Source organism: Epinephelus moara, chromosome 22, assembly GCF_006386435.1.
Source record: "Epinephelus moara isolate mb chromosome 22, YSFRI_EMoa_1.0, whole genome shotgun sequence".
Lineage (NCBI taxonomy): Eukaryota > Metazoa > Chordata > Actinopteri > Perciformes > Serranidae > Epinephelus > Epinephelus moara.
The window spans coordinates 41,861,122-41,880,062 of NC_065527.1; the positions used below are offsets into that span (position 1 = coordinate 41,861,122).

An 18,941-nucleotide genomic window follows, 5' to 3' on the forward strand; every position below is an offset into this window, starting at 1 on the left:
TAAATTCTTAAAAATCATACAATGTGATTTCCTGGATTTTTTTTTCTCATTTTGTCTCTCATAGTTGAAGTGTACCTCTGATGAAAATTACAGACCTCTCTCATCTTTCTAAGTAGGAGAACTTGCAAAATCAGTGGCTGACTAAATACTTTTTTGCCCCACTGTATATATATATGTATTAATTTTAAGGCTATTATATCCTATTGCACATGGCATTTTTTTCTGTGAAGTGCTGTTTAAGCTGTTCTGTTTCTGCCAGCTTTGTTATGTTATGCTATTAAAGAGCATAAAAGAAAGATCCTGTTTATATTCTTATTAGGACAGAACTTTATCCCCAATTGGCAATTTTGTGAGAATGAATCACAGGCAATGCTGTGGAATAAAATACCTGCATTGTAAAATGCCTTGGTTTTTCACCCATTAATTTCATGAGGAAAATGTGTTCTGGAAATCTGATATATAAACATGAAATTTAGTATCTCACTCTGTTACTGAAAAATAAAACATTTTTTTAAATGACCTTCACAAATGGCCTAATTCTCAGTGTGATGGGGAAAAAGGCAGGGGTGCACACTGTGTAATCTTACACTGCCTGCTTATCATGCAGTTTTTAAAGAACAAAAAAATAAACAAAATATTCCATGCTGGTGGTATCATAAAAAATGTAGAGAATATTAGAGAAAAGTAACATAATATTAGCTATCCCGGTATCTAAAGTTCCGTGCATGGTTTGGTTTCTTTGATCTAACTTTAATTAATCTGATCTAAACTGATTATTTCTCATTAGCAAAATCTGACCAGGTTCTTGCATTAATGTTAACAGCCAGTGGGTGGTGTTTGCCAAAAATTCATCATTATTAGAGGAAGAACAAGAGGGTGGGGCTGGACCTGAGAGGTGGGGCAGCACAAGGCCAGGCTCCGCCCACTTGGCGCTGCAGCGAGCACCTTGACGTATCTTGGAGTGCTAAATAGGTGTGCCACGCCACTGGTGAAACTAGTTTGGCCAAGTTATGTGACAAAAAGCTGGTTGACTGGCAGTGTCATCATTCGTGGGTGGAACTGTGAAACCTTCCAAGTGTTTGTAAACTGAATCCAGAGACAGGTAAGCATTGAGGAGGAAGAAAGCAGTATCCATTTCATGGAAACTGAAAGTGAAAGCAAAGAAAATAGATTGAGCTGGAGAGACGGAAAGACACACAATATCCACTGTCTCCATTTGCAACAGAAGCTTCTCTAACACAGGTGAGTTATCTATCTATCTATCTATCTATCTATCTATCTATCTATCTATCTATATCTGTCTGTCTATCTATCTATCTATCTATCTGTCTATATCTATCTGTCTGTCTATCTATCTATCTATCTATATCTATCTGTCTATCTATTTATCTGTCTATCTATCTATCTATCTATCTATATCTATCTGTCTATCTATCTATCTATCTATCTATCTATCTGTCTGTCTGTCTGTCTGTCTATCCCCCTTATCTATGCTGTGACTTATGTTTCAGTCAGTAGTTGTAATGCAGTGTCTGGACCATTCTCGGAACCCATCGGCTGTATTCAGTGTCTGACTTCCGGCAGACGGCGATACAGCCTCTGGGGGCAGACCCCCGATTTTTTGGCATTCTGGTTTGATTTGGGCGGAGGAGACGAACTTCCGTTTCCGACTTCTGTTTATATATAAGTATGCAATGGATTCAGAGTTTGCAGTGACGCCAATTATGTTCCGCCTCGTTAGTTCACCGCATGGACCGTTTAACCTGGCAACAACTGCAGCCGGCTCAAATGTGATTGGTCAATATCACGCGAACTACAAACAGCCTACAACCGGAAACCAGGGCTCTTCCACTCTTCTTCCGGAGGCAAGATCTCCGGGGTTTGCCTACAGACTCTACATGCATACACACTGAATGTAGAGACTAGTAGTTGTAATGGAGTGTCTGTTTGGACAGATGTGTGAAAGGCCCTACCCTACTAAATGTGTGAAGAAATTTGAAAGCATTTACGGGTATGTTTTTGTCAACATATCTTAAGGGAAAGTTCACTCTAAAATCAAAGATACATATTGTATTGAGTTGTGGTGTCGCAGATATCGACTGTACAGATGTCTGCCTTCTCTCCAATATAATGGAACTAGATTGCACTCGGCTTGTTGTGCTCACAGCGCAAAAAAACTCAACCGCAATATCTGTTTCCAGAAATCATGAAACAGTTATTTAAGATAATCCACAGACCTTGTTGTTTAATGTGGGAACTATTGTCTTTCTACTGAGCTACATCCGTCAGCTGTATCTGCACAGAAGGAAGTGTGCATCTACTCAAGGACGAGAGGCTAGTGCTTGTGACGGTGGGAGATGGAAACATTATGGTGTACTCCTTGGCTGAGCTGTAACGTTAGTTAGCTCAGTGGTGCTAAGTGAGCCAGCAATAGATGCACACTCCTTGTGACATAAAAACTTTGTGTGCATTTGACACAAACACTCATCCCCAGTAATCTTCATGTATTTTAAAAATTTTATGTCAACAAGTTTTTATTAATTCTGGTAAAATTTCTAGAATTTCTTTCTCTGTGATTTGTTGAGGTAAGCACGTCTGGCCACGCTGTATGTTAGAGCAGAAATAGTCAGCTGAGTTGGATTTGGTTGTTTAATACAAATATTCCACTATTTGTTCCTTTAATTCCATACAGGGTGTGAGAGTTTAAATTGGGTTTGGCAAGAAGGGTGATCACAGAAGGCAAGGACAACATTATCTCAGAGTCTGAACGGGCAAAGTCTAGGCAGCTGCTTCCGCCTCAGACTCACCCTGGGTCTGGGTCCGCAGCTGCTTGTAATGGAGAGCAGCCTGAAAGGGAGGAGCACTCACTTTGTAGCTAAATCTGGAGACTGTAACATCAACAGAAATACACTGCACACTTACTGAAGAATGTCAGCCAACTGAGGGGTCTGTGACTGATGACTTGAATCACTGACTCGCAGCTTTGCGCTGCACTCATACAGCACAGTGCCCACCCTTTTTTTGTAGGTATACCCACAAAAAAGTAGTTGCACCAGAATTCGTATGTAACTCATATAATCATGAGCCAGCAATTCGTGTAACCCACGAGCTTTGAAAGGCTGCAATCACGTGACCAATACACTGAGGGGAGTAAAGAAGGAAGTAGTCTGCATAAGGAGGCAGGTTGGGTGGTGGATGGGTCCCATAACAAAGGACTTTCCCCCAGGAGCCCAGTCATCGTATCTGTGTGAAATCAAGTGACCTTTGAATTATTTTAAAGGAGCTATATGTAAGAAATCTAAAGCAAATAGTCGTAAAATCATCCTAATATGTCACAGAGACTAAGGAATAATGTTCATATAACATACTGATCTCGCGGCAGTATTTTGAATTTGAGTGCAGTAACCGTTTTGGCCACATTCTTACATACAGCGCCTTTAAGGTATGTTGTTACTTGTTTCTTTTCCTAAACCTGACCTGTTTGGTTTTCATTTTACAAACTTGCATTTTTGGAGTGCACACAATCATTTAATAGGCAAACCTAAAATCAAGGTTGACTATAACATCTGTCCAACTTGATTTCTTCTCTTGTAGTTTCTGTCAGACTTACCAGTACAAACACTTCTCTAAAACCTTTTGAACCCAAACTTCTTTACTAGTCTCAAGGGTATTTTCCTCTGTTTTCTGTATATAAACATTCAAGGCTGACACAAAGGAGTTATGGACGGAGAGGCCAGAGATGTGAAGAGTCCTACTGGGGCGATGCAGCTTAAAGACAACACCAGTGGAAAGTTGAGTCCTCCGCAACTCACACCAGCAAGACGGAAGCAAAAAGTTCAGCAGCAACAATGTGCAGGTGATACTGCTAGGCTGCAGCCTATCCCAGCTGTCATTGGGCGAGAGGCAGGGTAAACCCTGGACAGATCACAGGGCTGACACATACAGTTATCAGAGAAAAAAGGTCAGCACACATTAGAAGGTGCTGGGCTAACGGCCCGTCTCCGACATGTCAAACAGCATCAGAGAAACACTGATTTTTAATGTGAATCTGCTTTATTCAGTGTTTTTACTAGCTTTAGTCACTGGGTCTGTCTGCAGACCACTGCGGATAATACGACTCACAGTAAACACCTCCAGAGCAAAGAACACTGAAGGAATTTTAACCAGGAGAACTTTCAGCTGGTTGCAATCTGCAATCCTCTCCGCTAGATGCCACTAAATCTCCCTAAATCTTACACACTGTTCGTGTCATCGGTCTTTGAGTTGGAATGACCGCAACAATAAAAAATCTGAAAAATACAGAAACAGTGTGGCAGCAATAAAGACACAGTGTGCTCAGTTCATCATCCAGATTGCATCTGGGGGGTGGGCGGGAGTTTCAACCCAGGGCGACCTGCTCCCATGCCAGAAGTTCCACCTGGGTGCTGCTTAGCTACATTGATAATTGTTTCTTCACAGTACATATGAAAAATAAAATAATGTGGTCATCACACAATGACTGATAACATCAGGCCCTGAAATCACACAAAAAAAATAAAAAATACAAAAATGGTTGCACAATTTTAGGGTGGACCACATTCCTTTAAGTACTAACACCACACTTTGAAAAAACTCGACTGCATTCAAAACCTTACTTAAGTAAAGGTATTACAAAGAATTATCAGCTACATGTACTTAAAGTATATAAAATAAATGTACTCTGTCAGTGTTTTACTATTATACATGGTGTTTTATGATTAATTTTCCTGCTGCATTAATGTGTTTGTTGAATTTTTCTGCTGTAGATCTTTAGTTTTGTGTTTATTTTAACTCCCTTATTTACTGTTCAATAGTTACAGCAATGCATCACATTCTTTAAGATCATCATGTTTGTAGCGTGGGTGTCCTGTGAGAACACTCTAAAAAGTTTCATCCACAGTCATTTGGTCTCACCCTTGTGTCTTTGCAGAGGAGGAATCCACAGTGGACGAGGAGTCAACCTCCATTACACCGGAGCTAATCACCTGGATCAAACACAATGCTAAAGAGCTCAAGATCCGGCAGACAGACCGTCGCTGGGCCGCAGAGATGGTCAACGATTTCCGAGACAACCTGCTCAAGTTCCTGCGGAGCAACACTGATCAGCCTTTCTTCCAGTCAGCTGAGTTCCTCAACACTGGCAGCTACTTTGAGAAAGTTAAGGTGAGAGGTCATGATAAACACAATTTATAAAGGCATAAGATTTCTTGCCACAAATGAAAAAAAGTGTTGTATAATGGTCCAGACCGCAGAGAGAGGAGAGAGAAAGTAAACAGGAGACATTACTAGTGTGTGCAAGACAAACATGCACCTCCTCCACTGGCTCTATGTTGTGTTGAATCTTAGATCCACAACCCTGATGAGTTTGACATGATGCTGAAGCTTCAGGCTCCATCGCGCTTCAACATGAAGGTGCTCGATGACGGCCTCTTCTACCAGATTGATCTTGCCTGTCCCACTCGTGGCCCCATACATGCCTTTCTTCTGGAGAAAAAGCTCACCCTCTCATCGAGCAAGATCCTGAGTGAGATGTACCGCCTGGTCCGCAAGTTCCTCAAGACCTATAAAGGTTTGATCAGCTCTCATCTGTTGTTGTGACAGTAATCTGGTTTCTCCCTCTGCCTAGAGTTGTTGCTCTTGGTGTCTGTGAAAAATCAGTTCTTTCTCTCGTTTTCTTTTATATTTTGTTGACTTTTATTCCACTTTGGAAACCTAAATAACTGTCTGTATTCAATTTCCATCTTTCCAGTGCCTGATGAATGCTGTCACTGGTTGGTGAACAGGAAGCGACCTTACTCGCCAGCTGTGACTTTGTCTCTGTGCAGAACTGAAAACAACACTGAGGAGCTCATCTCTGTGGACCTTGTTCCTGCTCTGGAGGTAACCATCTTATCTGTACAGTTGTTTAAAGGGGCTATTCGCAAAGCCAACTATCTTAGATGCAGGTGTGTTGGAAAGATCCCTCACACTGCCAGAGTTTAGCTTCAACAATTTATTGATCATACTAACATTTAGGTCCCTGTGGACCTGCGTCAAGAGTGTTTGAAAAATTCTTACAACAATGATCTTAAACTGATAAAGCTCTGCCCGTTATGTGAGCGCAGGTATGGGACAACATTCTCCTTTGAAAGTGCTTCTTGAAGGAGCAGTGTGTAAGATTTAGGGGGATTTAGTGGCATCTAGTGGTGAGGTAACTACGGTGACCAACACGAAAACACAAATGTAAGTATCTAGAGTCAGTGTTTGGTTTGTCCCTTCTGGGCTACTGTGTGGTGCAACATGGTCATCTCTGTGGACGACGACCGGTTCCCTATGTAGATAAAAACGGCTCATTCTAAGGTAAAGAAAACACAACTATTCTGTTGTTTAGGTGATTATAACCTAAGAGGACATACTTATTGTATTATATTCCATTTCTGCCAATATATCCCCCTAAATCCTACACACTGGAAAAGAGAAAAGAAAAACAGGAGCAGATTAGACACCACAACACATTATTAAAGGTCTCATATTGATTCCCATTTCATGATCATATTTATATCTTGGGTAGGTATTGGAAGATGTTAATATACTTTAATGTAAAAAAAAAATGCACATATTTCTCATACTGTCTGCCTGAATAAACCTCATTCACCCTCTGTTTGAAACACTCCATTTTAGAGCATGTTTCTTTAAGCCCACCTCCTAAAAATGCCCAGTATGCTCTGATCAGTCAGTGTTTCACCGTATTCCACATCTGCGCTCTCCACGCCTCTGCACTGTCACAACAGCCGAGGGAAAGACTGTAATGACACTGTAGCCACACTTTCTGTCTTTGTAGACTGCTTCACTGGAATTAATTTGCTATGTAACACTTGCTCTTGTTCCTTTATGGAGATTCACTCCTCTCAAGGCTGGCCGCTTGCTGTGCGGAACGGTCCAGATGTGGACAACTGGCTGGGAAAGAAGGTTCGCCAAGAAATCAGAAGTTTACCATGTTACTTCGTACCAAAGAGGCTCAAAGGACGAAACCTCAGCGAGGAAGCCAAAGGTGAGAGATACAACAATGACTGACAAAATCAAAAAGTTAGTGAGATGATGTTGCTGCAAGTACAAAACTTTCCGACCTGCAGTTCATAGAGCACCAAAGACAAGCAATTTATCTCTGAACGCATTTACTCAGGTAATCAAATAAACTTTTTGTCAAAGTCAGCAAATATGTCTTAATGGTCTGCTAGCTGTCAATTCTGTGTATTCATACGCAACCCTGATAGTAATGAAACATATTGTATAACATTAGAGATTTTACTGGAGCTCTTGAAGGAGCACTGACAGGAGGGGTGTATTTTACTGGTTTAAATCACCATGTCCATTTGTTTTGAAGAGGAAGAGACCTCTGCAGAGAATTTAGTTCCCGGTTATAGAATATGTTGTTAAAAATTAAACCAGTTGCTTCCAACTACTTTTAACATTAAAACAAAATCAGTCAGCAGTTCCACCAGTGAGACATTTCCTCTCTAAACTTTGATTTAACTGTTTTAGTCTCAAGCACGTTAATGTAACCTATCTTTCACAGAAAAATCAAAGTCTGGGGGTGACATTGGCCCATCAGGTTGTTTTTGTCTCTGTGTAACAGAAAGTTGGAGGATTTCCTTCTCTCACGTTGAGAAGAAAATCATCACGAGCCACGGTAACAAGAAAACCTGCTGTGAGAGCAGTGCCACCAAATGCTGCCGGTGAGACTCTGAAATGTTTATTTTTTACATACATTTGAGTTGCAGCTCTCAGCACTGTCTGTCAAGGTTTACTAGTCATAAGTTTGTAATAAACACTGTTTTGGTTCGTTGCATATACAAACTTTGAAAGTTTACAGTGTATGGGGGCTTAGAACAATATAATGGAAGTATATGATGACCATTCTCATGCTTAATTATGCCATAGTTTGTTGGACCAGTTTTTGGGTTGGTACCATTTGTTAGTTTTTGTGCTAAAAATTCTTTTTTGTTCCACTTGAGAATTGATAAAAAAAAAAGGTCAAAAACCCCTCCAAAATACCACATTAAGACACCAACACTGTGAGGAACACCATAGAAAAATCCATGCTTTGATTTGGTACCAAATGCTTTGGACACTTGGAGATTTTTGTAAGAATTGCATTTTTCTACAATTGGATGGGGAACACTTCTGTTCCAGAAACTGCAGAGAAACCCACTTATTATTAATATAGCAGTGAAAAGTAAGACATCTTTTGAAGGCCTGAGGTCTCCAGTTTGTAAAGCTTAATGTGGCTGGGATTATCCTCAAGGTCATTTTATACAGTGACGTCCGTTTCCAAAAAATGGTCTCACTCCAATGAAATAGCGACTATGGGGGCTAACATCATCGCACATGAATAAAACTGCACTTGTTGGAGCCACCAGTCTCAGCTTTCCAGTCAGACCCAATTTCTGCAATTCCAACAACATTTGGGAACCCAGTATGGAGAAATATTTAAATACAATCAGCGAAAATATCAAATTTGTACTGCATGCAGAAAGCTGTATGTTTTTTGCCCAAAACTGCATAGGATTGACATCAAGTGATCATGTTAATTTTTGTACACATATCTTCACTCTAGCTACAAAACTCAGCCCGCTACGGCCTCTGAAACACAGTAATGTCAGCTGAGGTTGCCAATGCTCCTGTTGGTCTCCTAGGGTTATTGGATAGTTAAGAAACAATTTACTAATGCTTTAAGGATCAGATTAATAAGAACAAGTTTTGGGTTGCCAGGTTGTGAAATTTGAGCAATTATTTTTAGAGAACAGCTATAGACAATCTATGTATTGAGTTAACTTATTAACACTTACAGTGTCAGACTTGATACTTAAAACCCTTTAACAATGAAGACTGATTTACATTTATAACTACAGACTTGATGGCGTAATAAAGATGAGCCTTTATTAATGGATTACGAACATGAATAACTGCATTATTAGCAAACGAAAAGGATTCTCCCTCTGCACCCAGGGTCGTTTTGAGCAGTCTACCATTAGGCAGGCCAATATAATTTTATCTGACTGTTACCATGTTTTGAACTCTGAATATGTACTAATGAACTCTGGGAGGAGGTACAGGACCCCTCTGAGTAAATGCAATCGGCACAAACATTCATTCTTTTCTCAGTCAAAATCATTAATGGGCAAATGGAGGACAGACAGAAACATAGGAGGCACCTAAGGTCTGCTGTAAGCAGTTGATTTAATTTGGGGTGGCAGGTTTGGAGTAGTACATACTGTAGCAGGTACAGTATTTAAGTATGAATGAGAACGTGTGAGTCATAATACATTTATGGTATTTATGGTATAGTATGTAAAAATTCAATTGAACAGGTGGCAGTAGTATGCCTCATAATTCTCATTTGCAGTGTCTAATTTGTGGTGTTTTACCACAAGCAAATGTTTTCACACTATTTAATATTTAATGTCTTAACTGTGTTGTTTCTATTATTTCTAATTAATGTTTTGTATTGTAGTGTCTGGTTTGACACAGCAATTTCCCTTTATCCAAGACAGTTTTCTCCCAAAGAAGTAACCTTGAAACTTTATTTTTCACAACTTGGCAACGGTAAAATGCGTTGTTGTTGATAACTGCTCTATTAAAATCATCAGTAAAATATTTAGTAAACCATTGCTAAGTTCATTATTTACAACTTGCGTACCCTTCACAAAGGGTGCCTCATAAAATGTGATGTAGCACTTTAAAAGAAAATAGTAAATACTGGATATGATATAGAGTCAACAACAACTTAGTTCAGAGATTTGAAACAAGCCACCAAAACAGCTTCCAACTGAAGAAGCAACGATAAATAGGTGTCATATTTCCATGAAAAGATGATTCCTCTCTCTCTCTCTCTCTCTCTCTCTCTCTCTCTCTCTCTCTCTCTCTCTCTCTCTCTCTCTCTCTCTCTCAGTAAACAGTGCTTGATGCTCCTCAAGTCTCTCATTGAAGGCCTGAAACAACGTTTCCCAAAAGAGCTGGATGATCTCTGCTCATACCATGGGAAGACTGCCTTCCTCCACACCCTGTCCATCAGGTATGGTTGTTATTATCGTAGGAAGAATGGAAATTGTAGCCCAAGTAGTTGTAGAAGTATTATAAGTATCTGTTGTAACAGCAGTAGTAAGTGTTAGTGTTGTAATACTAAAGTTGTTGTATTGATTTAATATCCTTGGATTTTTGCATTGTAAGCGTCTCTATAATGCAATTTAAATAGAGACAGAGAACTATTACCTGGATCCACAGCTCCTATTGGCTTTACAGAGCTTTACAGTGAGGTTTTTTTTTCTTTTTGCAAATAGTATAGCCTAATGTGAATGTTTTTTCTGGCGACTGGGCTGCAGGAATTGGTGGAGCCCAAAAAGCTGAGCTCAAAGAGAATGAATGTTGGACTTACATTCGTCAGGTGGTCACAAACACAACACCAACTGAAAAATGATGTTGTTCCGTATACATGCACACTAACATTCCACTGTTATTCCAAATATGCATGTAAACGTAATCAGTGTTGTGTTTCAGCTTGTTTTTGCTGCTCCCAAGTGGCCAAAAGAATGGGTTATTGCAGCTTTAAAGAAATCTCACAATACTCTTGGATCACCATTTTCCAATATATTCTGCCATTTTACTTAACGACTAACCGATTAATTGAAAAAATACACAATGGATTAACCATAAATTTAAATCCACTGGTTACAGCAGTAGAAACAGTAGATATCTGTAAGCACAGAGGTACCACAGTAGGATTAACTAGTGCTTGGAACAAGTAGTTGATTAATTAACAGATTATTCTATTAACAGAAAACTAATTAACAACAGTTTTGATAATTGATTAATTGTTTAAGTCATTTATCAAGCAAAAAATGCCAAAAATTCTCTGGTCCAAGCTTGCTTAAATATATATTTTTTGCTGCTTATTATATCATTATAAATTAAATCTATTTTGGACTGGTGGTTGACTGTAAACAAACTATAAAGAGACATCACTGATGTTTATCACTATTTCCTTTAATTTTAAAGACTTACGGATGAATCAATGAATCAATTTAGCAAAAAAAGATTTTAAAAAATTAATAATTATCACAGATTCCTTCTTTGGCTATTATTAGTAAGTTTGTTGTAGCAATAGTAGTAGTGTTTGGATTGATTTAGTAGTACTAGTTATAAAAACTACTAATGGAAATATTTTAGTATCATTATTTCTCTTCCAGTCATTTCTCTGACATCTTCTTCCCCCAGGTTCAATGACTCCATGTGGGCTCGCCAGCAGCTCCCCGCCTGCTTCCTGCACCTCCTCGGGGCTCTGGAGGCCCACGCTCGCACAGCTTCCCTCCCTCACTTCTTTGTTGCTAAATGCAACCTCTTCTCCCCGTCCGTCTTCCCCAGGAAAGGGCTGATTTTCCTCATCAACGCATTGGAGGAGCAGAGGAGGGAGGGACTGCCCCTGCTGAAGCCTCCAGCTCCTGTCCCACCACCTAGACTGAGTCCTTCAGGAGACACCTCCTCTGAGTTATCTGCTGATCGGTCCTGTGAGATATCTGCTGGTCATTCGTCCATACTGACTGCAGTGAGCTCTCTGGACTCTGTATTTATGTATATACTGGTCCCTGTGTTTGCTGCAGCTTTTTTTTTATGTGTCCTGTTTTCTATGTAAGTGATGGTAAATGTGGACACACACAAAATTACAGACGCTCCCTCTTTTCGTGGAGTGTATAAATGATGTGAAATCAGGTAATAGAATGCATTATTCTTCATCCATCTTATTTCATCAGTGACTATATCAAATAGTATTTTTTCTATGGTGACAAAAGATGTTTTAACAATTTATAACATAAAGGAAAAGATGTACCCTTGCCTTTTATGCAGATACGAACCATTGTTCTTTTTTTTCTTTTTCAAAAAGACAAACCTTAGAAAAGTATCAATGTTTTGTGAAACATGTAGTTTCTTTCATCCCTTATTTCAAATCATCTCTTAGCGGGTCCTTTGTTTATAGATTTTCAGCATTAATTTATAGTTAACCGTCATCTGTCTCTATGTGTCAGCCCTGTGATAGTCTGGTGACCTGTCCAGGGTGTACCCCGCACAGTTCACCCACTGTCAGCTGGAATAGGCTTCAGCCCCCCTAGACCACTAACAGGAGAAGCCGTTATGGAAAATGAATGAATGAATATATTACACTAAATTTTTGCCAATATAGCCCCCTAAATCCTACACAATGGACCTTTAACCTCTGGTGTTGTGTGTGTAAATCTTAGCTGATGTTTAATGTGTTTGGTTTGATTATGTGTGAGGTTTTTTCATCTATTGTTTAGTCTGTAGCACTTTTTCTGCTGTGGATTTTACTTCTACTCTTTGTGAAAGTGAAAATGAATTGATATATTGTCAAACATACCTCTGCTAATGAATAAATAATATACAAATTGACATGCGTTGTTGTCTCAATTTAAACTAACTTATAAAATTTATGTTCTCATTTTTTCTCACTTTTTTTTATTGTTTTATATCATATTTAGCTTTTATCAAAGATACTGTATTACTACCGTTTTTGCTTTTAGTGCCGTAAACCGGAACCCTCGCGTTACTCCCCGATGTTTCCCCGAGCCTATTTGCGGTGAACACTAGCCTATAAAGCTCCCCCACCGGAAACGTCACGTCCTCTTCTAGTGATCCAACATGGCGGTGAGTACTGTCTCACATCGTACGATGGCGACCAAATATGAAGTTGTAGTTGAAATCCACAATCATCGGAGCTGTGGGGTTATCCTAACTGCTGTCTGATGTGCAGAGACTTAGACTCCACCATGAATTAATAAACTAAAGTCTTATTTACTTGATAAATGTTATAGAAGGCAATTAATTAGCAAAACGGGCGATGCTAACAGGCTAGCGCCTTAAAATAGTATCGCCCCATACAATTATAGTCATGTTTTGTAATTAAAGACTATGTAATAGCAATATAATGACACTGCGGTGACACAGTAGACACGTCTCTGTGTGTTTTATGAACTGTTTTAGTTGTGTATAACTTATTTAACCCGCGGACTCGTATGAGATCTGTGACGATGCTAACAGCAGAGGGGATATGTACGGACATGTTCTCCGGCCGGCATGTGTTGGTCCTACACTGTTGGGAGTGTGATGTTGAGACAGAAGAGCTGTGTCGGGACTCGTTGATTTACAGAGGATCACAAATTGTCGATGTTAAACTGAACCTCGGATTCACTGTTACGTTTGTGAAACGTTTGGTTTAGCTTTCTTACCTGTGCTAGCCTGTTAGCATGCTAACGCTGATAGGTAAACTCAACATGGCAGCAGCGGTTGACAAGGTGTCAAAACTTCCCCGTGGTCAGATGTCTTTCTGTGATGTTTTAGTGGGTTTCGTCACTTTTTTAGTGATGTGATACTAACCTATTATTCGTGTCCTTTAGGACCAGGGTGAGAAGAAGGAGAACCCCATGAGAGAGCTTCGCATCCGCAAGCTCTGCCTGAACATCTGCGTCGGTGAGAGCGGAGACAGACTGACCCGTGCTGCTAAGGTGCTGGAGCAGCTCACAGGGCAGACCCCCGTCTTCTCCAAGGGTCAGTGTTTGTGTGTGTGTGTGTGTGTGTGTGTGTGTGTGTGTATGTATGTGTAGAGGAAACACTTGTGTAAGACTTTGAGCTATGGAGGCCTTGACTTTAAGGGTCTGCAAAGCTCTGATGACATGAGTGCTAAATTATGGGAAGCTGATGGAGCTCCACAGCATTGTCTCTGACGCAAAGCCAGCTATGGAGTTCAACAGATGGCTTCCTGGCTTGGGGTGCTTCGCAGTGCTTGCCTCCTGTCTGAACCTGGCGTTCTCACCCAGGTGCACCCATAGGTACCAAAATTTGGTACAGATTTGATTTAAGGTGAATCTGTACTGAGTACCCACATAAATCAGGTTGAAACTCTTTAAAAATACTGGGCTCAGTACCTAACTCTATCATGTTTTAGAGCTGCACAGGTTTAGGACAATCGATGTTGCCCACCTTCACCAAGCAGTCCAGCACAAACTCCATCACTGATTGTCTTACTATGTATAGCAGTTTTGTAGGAAATAACAACGTTCATAGATTTCTCAGCACTGTGTCTAACCTTTGTTGATGTGTCTTTGCAGCCCGCTACACTGTGCGATCCTTTGGTATCCGCAGAAATGAAAAGATTGCTGTCCACTGCACCGTCCGTGGAGCCAAAGCAGAGGAGATCCTGGAAAAAGGACTCAAGGTCAGAAAGTCGTGTTGTTAATTCCTCTACATTTCTCACCAGTTCAGTTGTTCCCAACTGTTTATTTGACTTGTGACTCTTTGTCACAGGTTGCAGATTTCTAAGAGGTTGATCAACAAAAGGGTGACATGCCCCTTTCACATTGCTTTAATTTGAATTGTTAAAAATATGGAGTATCTGAAAATAAAATTGGATATCTGTTGAAATAGGACTAAAGCTTAAATTTATTCTGTCAATTGAAGTAAAGGACATGGTATTGGAAACAGTTGATGTGCCCATCATGTTAAAGCCAATATTTTGCCAATATTGGTTATGTAAGCAGTGTCTTAGTACTTTGATAGGTTTTGTTTCTTTCTTACGCTGTAAGGTTGGTTCATAATTACATTTTAGCATTTGTTTTATTATGAAATGAACATCTTATTTGCTTCCAGGTGCGTGAGTACGAGTTGAGAAAGAACAACTTCTCTGATACCGGAAACTTCGGCTTTGGTATCCAGGAGCACATCGATCTGGGCATCAAGTACGACCCCAGCATCGGCATCTACGGACTGGACTTCTACGTGGTGAGTGGCCAAAAAATTACATGCTAAATGTGGCTTGTCGCAGGTGATGCGATGGAGTTTGAGGGTGTGGTGCTGAAGCTTTTTATTAGGCCGGCACAGATTGGACTTAATTGTGTTTTTAATTGCAGACGGATATGTTTTTTAGTTGTTTGTTTTTTTAACTGTAGAAATTGTGGCTGAATATTTGTCACATTTTAAATGAAATTTTTGGGATAGGGCCGCTACGAAGTCTCTTCATATATATGCCGCCTTTGCATAATGCCTCCTCAGTGTGTGATTTTTAGATGGCACCTGGGAAATAAGACGTGTGATAGGTGTGATGTGTAACACAACAGCATCGGCCTCCGGGGTGACTTGTACGCATTGGCAGCGCTTTGAAACTAAAACTATAACAATGGCAATAACGATAATTTACCATCTCTGCCATATGGCAGCTGATCCTGTCTATGTTTGGAGGGTAAGGAGCTCCCACACTAAACTGTCTCCCTAATTTGCTGAAATTTTCAGCTGCTGCTCTTCTTCTTTGAGTTAGCTGTTAACTGTTCTAGCTGCCTTTAAAATTTCCCTGTGGTGGGTCGTATCACACCCGTCCCATCCATGGTCCTGTCCTGCCAGCTGCCCTTTTTAGACAGACATTGGTTTGGCACTGTTGCTACCTCCACTGCTGACTCCCCCTCATTCCACGATAGTACCTTTTTTGTAGAGAACAGCAAGGTGGAGTAATGGCGTGACATTCCTGCCTTGAACAGGCAGTGTAAGGGGGTTAAAGTCATATTTTTAATGTTGAGACAAATTAAATCATTTAAATCTGTGTGAGGGTTTTGTATCCCAAAAGTTTAAATGCTTGATTTAATGATTTCAGATTTACAGATCAGATTCTGCAGCTGAGTTAATGTCTGATGAATTTGACAGTTATTTGATATTTTGTTGAACTCGCTCTTGGCATTTCTTGCTCAGTAGGTGGTCAACAGGAATTTAGTTAAATGCTGTTTTTCCTCGTTTGAATGATTTTATGTCTGAAGTGAATCAAGTCCATGGTCACCTGACATGTTGATCAGACACCTAATAGAGTTTCGGAGGTGCAGATACCAAAATATTTGTTAATGTCTTAATTCACCCAATAAAGACGTTTTGTTTCCTTTTTTTTAATTCATCTGTGACGGTGACTTTTCAGGTTGTCGAGAATAAACACTGGACATAAGTGTCACTGAATCCTCCAACATCCAACCAGTATTAATGAGGAATGACATTGATTGATGCTTCATCTGTTTATATGTAACGTAGAAACAGTGTTGGAGCTTTTCTGACCAGCTCTGTCATCTTCTCCTTTTGGTGTTCAGGTTCTGGGTAGGCCCGGCTTCAGCATCGCCGACAAGAAGCGGAAAAGAGGCCGCATCGGTTTCAGGCACCGCATCCGCAAAGAGGAGGCCATGCGCTGGTTCCAGCAGAAAGTGAGTGTTGTCTAGGTTTCACACAAGGGCTGCAAGTAATTTTCATCATTGATTAATCTGCTGATTAATCTCCCAAAGAAGCGATTAGTTGTTTAGTCTATAACTTGTCAGAAAATGGAAAAAAATATATCGATAAGCGTTTTTTATCAGATGTTTTGTCTGCAACTCAAAGACAATCTGTTTACCGTCATAGAGCAGGAAACCAGAAAATATTTACACTTAAAAGGTGGGAATCAGAATTTTGACTTAATACGTAGAAAGTTGCTCAAACCATTTAATCAGTCATCAAATTGGAGATAAATTTGACAGTTGACAACTAACTGATAATTTATTGTAGCTCTAGTTCCCACACATCCTGAGAGACAAGGGAACTGTCTCTGACTAGCTTTCCAGATTTTGTAAGAAGTTCATATTGAACATTTTAAAGATTTAAATGTCCTTAAACAATTTCCCAAAAGTAATTCCCTGCAAAATGTCATTGCTATTGAACTTTGATTCATGTTAAATCAAACATGTTTATAATGCAAGATTTGCATGCAAACTGCAGAAAATTGAAACCTATAATCGTGGTTGAGTGATATATTCTCTATTTATGAATTTGGTTCTTGTGTCTGTGGCTCCATCAGTGCCCTCATGGCTGCTGCTGCTCAAATGTTATTTGTAAAGTCAGATTTCTTTCATGTTGCATTATATTTTCTCTGCTGAAATTGTGTTGATTATAAACTAATACTTATCCCTTTTTCTGTTTTTCTCTTTGCCCTTTTTTTCCTCAGTATGACGGCATCATCCTCCCCGGCAAGTAAAGGACCACCTTTTGATGTTGTTTGTATCAAATAAAATGGGAAAAAAAAATAACTTCTTGTCTTGTGGTGTTCCTCTGGTATTTCTATAGTGTAAAAGTTTTAGACATGGCTGCTTATTTTCGAGTGTCCCTTACCCTCCAGTTGATCTTCACTTAATAGTCTAGTCCTCACACACACATTTGGGAAGTAAGCAGGAAAACTGGGAAAGAAATGTTTGCTCATCAGTGGCAAAACCTGACATCTGAGCAGTAAGGGAAAGTAACCAAGTTAACTGAAGTAATGTGCTTAACTTAAAGTTGGACATACTTAACTGGAATATTTGTTACTTGTGCAATACTTCACTGCCTTTCACACAAAACATTTTACTCATCTATTCCACTTGACACATTTCACTCCCTAAAATGCTTACTGAGCATGTAAACCCCACTGTCATGTTAGCAGTAAATCAAACTATTCAACAGTATATACAATATGAAATTTGTTCCACCTTGACCTCCTACTTTTAAATACTGCTTACTGTATTTGTCTTTATCAGTAACAATATAGTATTAAACACTGACAGGAAATTCTTCCCATGTCTATGATTAAAATGCCGCTGTACTAATGCATTATGTTTTTCAGTTTATGTCAGTTCATGCCATTTTCATCAACGTGATATCTCAAATGCCTTAAAGAAATGTCTTCAAATTTGGCACAAACATCCAGTTGGGCTCAGTGATGAACTGGTTATAATTCTGTGGTCAGAGGTCAGGTCTTGGAATTTCACAATCACATTTTCCATGCCTGGAAAAGTCAAGGAATTAGTAAAAGTCTTAGGAAGTTTTGGAGCAGTCAAAGTTTTGTTGTGTGGAATGAAATTGTTTCAGTAATATTCTGTGGATAAACTTCCACATAATGTAACCTCACAGCACATTTATCCTTAGTAACTGTTCTAATTAGTGTTGATGTGGCAGTGTATTGTTTACCATCATGTTTGTTTCTATATTTTCTCCCCACGTTCTGTCTCTCCCTCATGTATGCCTGCCAGCTGAAAACATCATTGGATAGTTTGAATTTGGGGACAAGTGGGGCAAGAAAAAAAAATTCATGGGCCTTGCAAAATAATGAAAATGTGAGTGAATGCTGAGTTCGGCCATAGCTCAAGAATTCATACATTAATTATGACAAGATTTCATATTCACAAGGTCTAAGGTCAACTTCACTGTGACATAATGTGCTGAGAAAACATTGTTCTGGCGAATGCTCAACATGGTATACTGAATTGGTGGGGAAGAAAGGTGATTTAAATGACTTTGAACGTGGCATGGTTGGTGGTCTGAGTATTTCAGAAACTGCTGATCTACTGGGATTTTCACACACAACCATCTCTAGGGTTTACAGAGGATGGTCCGAAAAAGAGAAACTATCCGGTGAGCAGCAGGTCTCTGTGCGAAAATGCCTTGTTCATGCCAGAGGTCAGAGGAGAATGGCCAGACTGGTTCAAAATGATAGAAAGGCAACAGGAAGTCAAATAAATCTCTGAACCAACAACACTTCAAACCTTGAGGCAGATGGACAATAGAAGATTGGAAAAACAATGCCTGGTCTGAAGAATCTTGATTTCTGCTGCGACATTCAAATGGTAGGGTCAGAATTTGGTGTAAACAACATGAAAGCATGGATCCATCCTGCCTTGTATCAACGGTTCAGGCTGCTGGTGGTGGTGCAATGGTGTGGGGGATAGTTTCTTGGTACACTTTGGGCCCCTTAGTACCAACTGAGCATGGTTTAAACACCACAGCCTACCCGAGTATTGTTGCTGACCGTGTCCATCCCTTTATGACCACAGTGTACCCATCTTCTG

The 18,941-nt window shown here is 39.8% G+C and overlaps 2 protein-coding genes across 2 annotated transcripts; both read left to right on the forward strand.

Annotated features, from left to right (window-relative positions):
• Positions 1–951: 951 nt before the first annotated feature.
• Positions 952–12,459, forward strand: LOC126384045 (cyclic GMP-AMP synthase). Its single transcript, XM_050034902.1, has 9 exons — positions 952–1,242; positions 3,704–3,856; positions 4,949–5,181; positions 5,365–5,587; positions 5,768–5,898; positions 6,895–7,048; positions 7,634–7,733; positions 9,950–10,072; positions 11,272–12,459. The coding sequence occupies exons 2-9, from the start codon at positions 3,721–3,723 to the stop codon at positions 11,684–11,686; spliced, it is 1,515 nt and encodes a 504-aa protein (XP_049890859.1). The 5' UTR covers positions 952–1,242; positions 3,704–3,720; the 3' UTR covers positions 11,687–12,459.
• Positions 12,460–12,636: 177 nt separating this feature from the next.
• rpl11 (ribosomal protein L11) lies at positions 12,637–17,150 on the forward strand. Its single transcript, XM_050034914.1, has 6 exons — positions 12,637–12,714; positions 13,464–13,614; positions 14,175–14,281; positions 14,713–14,844; positions 16,185–16,295; positions 17,069–17,150. The coding sequence occupies exons 1-6, from the start codon at positions 12,709–12,711 to the stop codon at positions 17,096–17,098; spliced, it is 537 nt and encodes a 178-aa protein (XP_049890871.1). The 5' UTR covers positions 12,637–12,708; the 3' UTR covers positions 17,099–17,150.
• Positions 17,151–18,941: the final 1,791 nt, after the last annotated feature.

What these genes read in the sequence shown, in the direction of transcription:
- LOC126384045 (XM_050034902.1), top strand. Translation starts at nt 3,721, where the DNA reads ATGGACGGAGAGGCCAGAGATGTGAAGAGTCCTACTGGGGCGATGCAG. An exon ending in TCAGCAGCAACAATGTGCAG is followed by an intron (nt 3,857 to 4,948) that starts GTGATACTGCTA and finishes GTGTCTTTGCAG; the next exon opens with AGGAGGAATCCACAGTGGAC. An exon ending in CTCCACACCCTGTCCATCAG is followed by an intron (nt 10,073 to 11,271) that starts GTATGGTTGTTA and finishes TTCTTCCCCCAG; the next exon opens with GTTCAATGACTCCATGTGGG.
- rpl11 (XM_050034914.1), top strand. An exon ending in TCCTGGAAAAAGGACTCAAG is followed by an intron (nt 14,282 to 14,712) that starts GTCAGAAAGTCG and finishes ATTTGCTTCCAG; the next exon opens with GTGCGTGAGTACGAGTTGAG. An exon ending in TGCGCTGGTTCCAGCAGAAA is followed by an intron (nt 16,296 to 17,068) that starts GTGAGTGTTGTC and finishes TTTTTTCCTCAG; the next exon opens with TATGACGGCATCATCCTCCC.